Source organism: Gavialis gangeticus, unplaced genomic scaffold, assembly GCF_001723915.1.
Source record: "Gavialis gangeticus isolate Ggan-Ray unplaced genomic scaffold, GavGan_comp1, whole genome shotgun sequence".
In the NCBI taxonomy this organism is placed as follows: Eukaryota; Metazoa; Chordata; order Crocodylia; family Gavialidae; genus Gavialis; species Gavialis gangeticus.
Window position 1 is genome coordinate 50062406 of NW_017729004.1, and position 4323 is coordinate 50066728.

The window sequence follows — 4323 nt, forward strand, 5'->3', positions numbered from 1 at the left end:
CTTGCTTCACTAATCTGCAATGATTGAATTGATTCAGCCTCAGACTTTTTGACTGTCTGTATTTAGCCTTAAGTTAACGTGTGTGAGCAGTCACACATTAAGGCTTAACAACCTCCTTAATGTGCACTGCTCAGACCTACTGCTACATGTCTGTTGAGCAGGGGTGTGGCTAGGTATTGCAATTCTACTCCATACCTGCTCTGCTCAAGAGCTCTTTAGTCATAATATAGGCTGGGGGAAAAGGTGGAAGGCCTCCCATGCACCACTTGGATTGCCATCCCTCAGTTGCCCCTCCTCGAAGTAATGGCCCCCCATCAGACCCTCCACCCTCAGATTGCCCCCCTGCCACTCTGATTCCCCCCTTCCCACACTGCCCTGCTGCCCTGATTGCCCTCCTGTCCCCCATTAGCTATTCCAGGAGTGGGGAGGCAAGGAGCTGCAGGGCAACAATGCGGCCTGGTGGGGGTTGGATCCAGGTATGCAGAGGCAACAAGGGCTGCAGGGAGCCAGGGTACAAGCAGGGAGGTGGGGAACCTCCACCAACTACCGCCACCACTGCCAATTGGGGTGCCAGGACATCAATCTGGGGGTGGAGAAGCTGATGGGGAACAGAGGGGGAAATTTAGGAGTCATTCTATGGGGGGAGGCAATTCAGAAGTCATTCCATCTGGCAGGAGGTGATGTCGGGCAGAGGGGGCGATTCAAGGGTAGGGATGATTCAGGAGCTGATGGGGGTGGCAGAGCAGAAATCTGGATGGTGGTGGGGAACTGGAGTGTCAGGAGGGCAATCCAGGGGTGGATGGGGCAATTTAGAGGACAGAGCAGAGCAGCAGCCTGGCAGATTCCCACCCAGCGGCTCCTCCCTCCCTTCTTCCCAGCTTCCCCTTGCTTCCCTTCACCCATTTCTCCTCCCTTCCCACTCACCTGCTGCTCAGCTTTCTGCAGTTGTCAGTCCAGGGCTGTAGAGTCCTGGGTGACAGCTAGTCTACCAGGGAGCCTTGCCTCCTGGGATACTGGAGGACTGCAAATTGGTGGTTTTATCTCAGGTGAACAGCCAGAAATTAACTCAAGCTGGATTGCAGGCTCAAAGATAATCATCACCTGCCTGAAGTGCTGTAACTTTAAGACACCTAAAGGATGCCTGGCACTTGTTAATGAGCCTTGAAGTGCAATCATTCAGGTTTTAAGTGCTCTTAACCTGATCTAAATGTAATCTCACCCAAATCCATGGCCTGGTGGTTAGAGCACTATGCTCAGAGAAATTCAAATTCAAATTTCCTCTGGGGGAAGGGGAATCTAGAAGGTGGGTCTCCTGTGTCAGTGCCCTAACCATTTAGCTACTGGGAATGATGTGGGAAAGTCCTTGTGCTTACTCACATGCACATGGAATAGGATCATGAACAGTGCAAGAGAGACAGCTGAAAAACTGCCATTTGGGCATGTAAAGTGAAAGAGTATTCTTTCCTATTTATCTTTTCTTTTACTCATTTATTTTTTTCTGGTCTCTAATGCAATATTTTTCCCTTCCTCCTTTCCATGTTTTGCCCTAATTCTGTGCCTCTTTTCACATTTCCCTGTTATGGAGTCTCTTGCAAACCACACTTCCTCCACTTTCCTTTAAAATCACTGTTGACAAAACATTGTTGGGCTATGATAAATTCAGATACAATAACACCTGTGACAAAGAAATTTAGAAGACAAATTTCAGGGGGAAAAATCTACCTGCATGTTAACAAGCTTGCAATAAACTCCATTTCTTTCCATTAATTCATTGTGGGACCCTTGTTCTGTGACAACTCCATCTTCAAATGCAGCTATAAGGTCTGCATTTTGGACTGTAGACAAACGATGAGCTATTACAATAGTGGTGCGGCCTTTTTGTGCCTACAAATAACACAAAACTGTATTTCATAATACTTCCAGATAAATACAGCATTTTTTAACAGTTATTTTAAATACTTTGACTGAAAAACAAATGCAACTGGGAAATGTAGTTTTGTCAAAACCAAGGTGTTCCAACAGGAAAATGTCAAGTTCAACAAAATTGAATAATCTGTCAGGTAAATGAAATAAAAGAATCCTGTTTGCAATAATATTTCAAAATGAAATGTAATTTTTTTTTTTCAGAACGGAGATTGGCAACAACTGAGGAGATCTTTCATGGAACCTGGAAAGCAAAATCCTACTATGGACAGGCATTCTCTAAACAAAACTAGGATGAGATGGTATATCGTCTCTGTTTTATCTTGAAGTTCTAGTTTCCTTGTAAGCTGTTTTGATCCTCTTATTGCTCACCTCTTTTTCATTTATTGTGTTTCTCATTATAAGCACCCTGAGCCATTGTTGGGAAGATAAGCCCCTCTTTAAGGCTTGTGGGGAACCAGATTCAGAGGTAAACAAGATGGGAAACAGCTGGATAAATGAGCCTCTCCATTCAGTGTGTGCCCACTGACTCTTTCCCTCTTACATATTTTAGATCTCAGCTGTAGGAAGAGAAACAGAGAAGAGGCTAGAAGACAGATTTCTAACAGTTCAATATGGAGACAGTTCCAGGATGCAGAGGCAAAGTATGAATACTAGAGAATTCAGACTCAGATTTAATACAATGAGTGAGGGGATCAGAGGCATTCTGATTCATCAGAAACCTTACTGAGGGCATAGGAACAAACCATTGTGATGCAAAGGAAAAACAGCAAATGTGGCAAGTGACCAGTTTGGCTTAGCAGAGAACTCTTTGGTGATCTTAAACACAAAAAGGAAGCTTACAAGAAATGGAGGCCTGGGCAGATGACTAAGCAGGAGTATAAGAATATTGCTTGGGCATGAAGGGATGAAGTCAGGAAGGCCAAAGCACAACTCGAGCTGCAGCTAGCAAGGGGCATGAAGGGTAACAAGAAGGGTTTTTACAAGTATGTCAGCAACAAGAGGAAGGTCAGGGAAAGTGTGGGTCCCTTACTGAATGTGGTAGGCAATCTAGTGACAGATGATGAAGAAAAGGCTGAAGTCCTCAATGCCTCCTGTGCCTCAGTCTTCACAGGCAAGGTCAGCTCCCAGACTACTTCACCAGGCAGCACAGTTTGGAGAGAAGGTGAACAGCACTTAGCATTGAAAGAATAGGTTAGGGACTATTTAGAAAAGCTGTACGTGCACAAGTCCATGGGGCCAGATGCAATGTATCCAAGGGTGCTGAAAGACTTGGCTGATGTGATTACAGAGCCGCTGGCCATTATTTTTGAAAACTCATGGCGATTGGGGAAGGTCCTGGACAATTGGAAAAGGGCAAAAATAGTGCCCATCTTTAAGATAGGGAAGAAGGAGGATCCAGGGAACTACAGACCAGTCAGCCTCACCTCGGTCCCCAGAAAAATCATGGAGCAGATCCTCAAAGAATCAATTTCTAAGCACTTGTAGGAGAAGTGATCAGGAACAATCACCATGGATTCGTCAAAGTTATGCCAGACCAGCATGATTGCCTTCTTTGATGAAATGACTGGCTCTGTGGATGCGGGGAAAGCAGTGGATGTAATATATGGATTGTCGGATTGCCAGGTTCAACAGGTAGTAATCAATAGCTCAATGACTAGTTGGCAGCCAGTATTAAGTAAAGTGCCCAAGGGGTTGGTCTTGGGACTGGGTTTGTTCAATATCTTCAGCATGTTCACAGATGACACCAAGCTGGGGGCATGTAGTAGATACACTGGAGGGTTCAACTAGAATTCAGAATGACCTAGACTAGGGGTGGGCAATGTTTTTTGGTCAGAGTGCTAAAAACCCCCACAATGCCTAACTTGGAGGTGCCGGAGTGCCGGCATGCCAGAAAAACAAAATGAGGGTAGGGGGTATATGGCAGGACACCCTGCATGTGCCCTTGCCCCCCCAGCCCTGCTGCCCCCCAGCCTGGGCTCCCGGCTGGCACTAGCTACCCAGAGCTGGAGCCAGCTGCAGCCACGAGACTCCAAACAGCTGTGCCGGGCTCCAGAGCCCTGGTATCAGCTCCGTACTGGCGCGTGCACCTGAGCATCAGAGAGGGCGGTGGGGGAGGGACCTGAGGCAGTGCAGCCCTGGGCCCTCCCCCACTCACAGCACAGAGCTGGTGACTGGGCTCTGGAGCCTGGCACAGCTGTTTGTAGCTAGCCTGGGCTCCAGGCAGCTGCAGCAAGCAGTGGGCAGGCTGCAAACAGCTGCGCCAGACTCCAGAGCCCAGTCACTAGCTCTGTGCCGGGAGTGGGGGAGAGAGTGAGGCTGCACTGCCTCAGGCCCCTCCCCGACCGCCCTCTCCGATGTGTGGGTGCACGTGCCGGTATGGAGCTGATGCCAGGGCTC

The 4323-nt window shown here is 47.8% G+C and overlaps 1 protein-coding gene across 1 annotated transcript in view; it reads right to left on the reverse strand.

Moving 5' to 3' along the window:
* Positions 1–4323, reverse strand: part of LOC109291375 (phosphatidylcholine translocator ABCB4-like) — a 116211-nt gene that overhangs the window by 43864 nt on the left and 68024 nt on the right. Inside the window, exon 15 of the mRNA XM_019508366.1 lies at positions 1723–1884. Within this exon, the coding sequence (XP_019363911.1) occupies positions 1723–1884 (162 nt within the window). The remainder of the gene's footprint in view (positions 1–1722; positions 1885–4323) is intronic.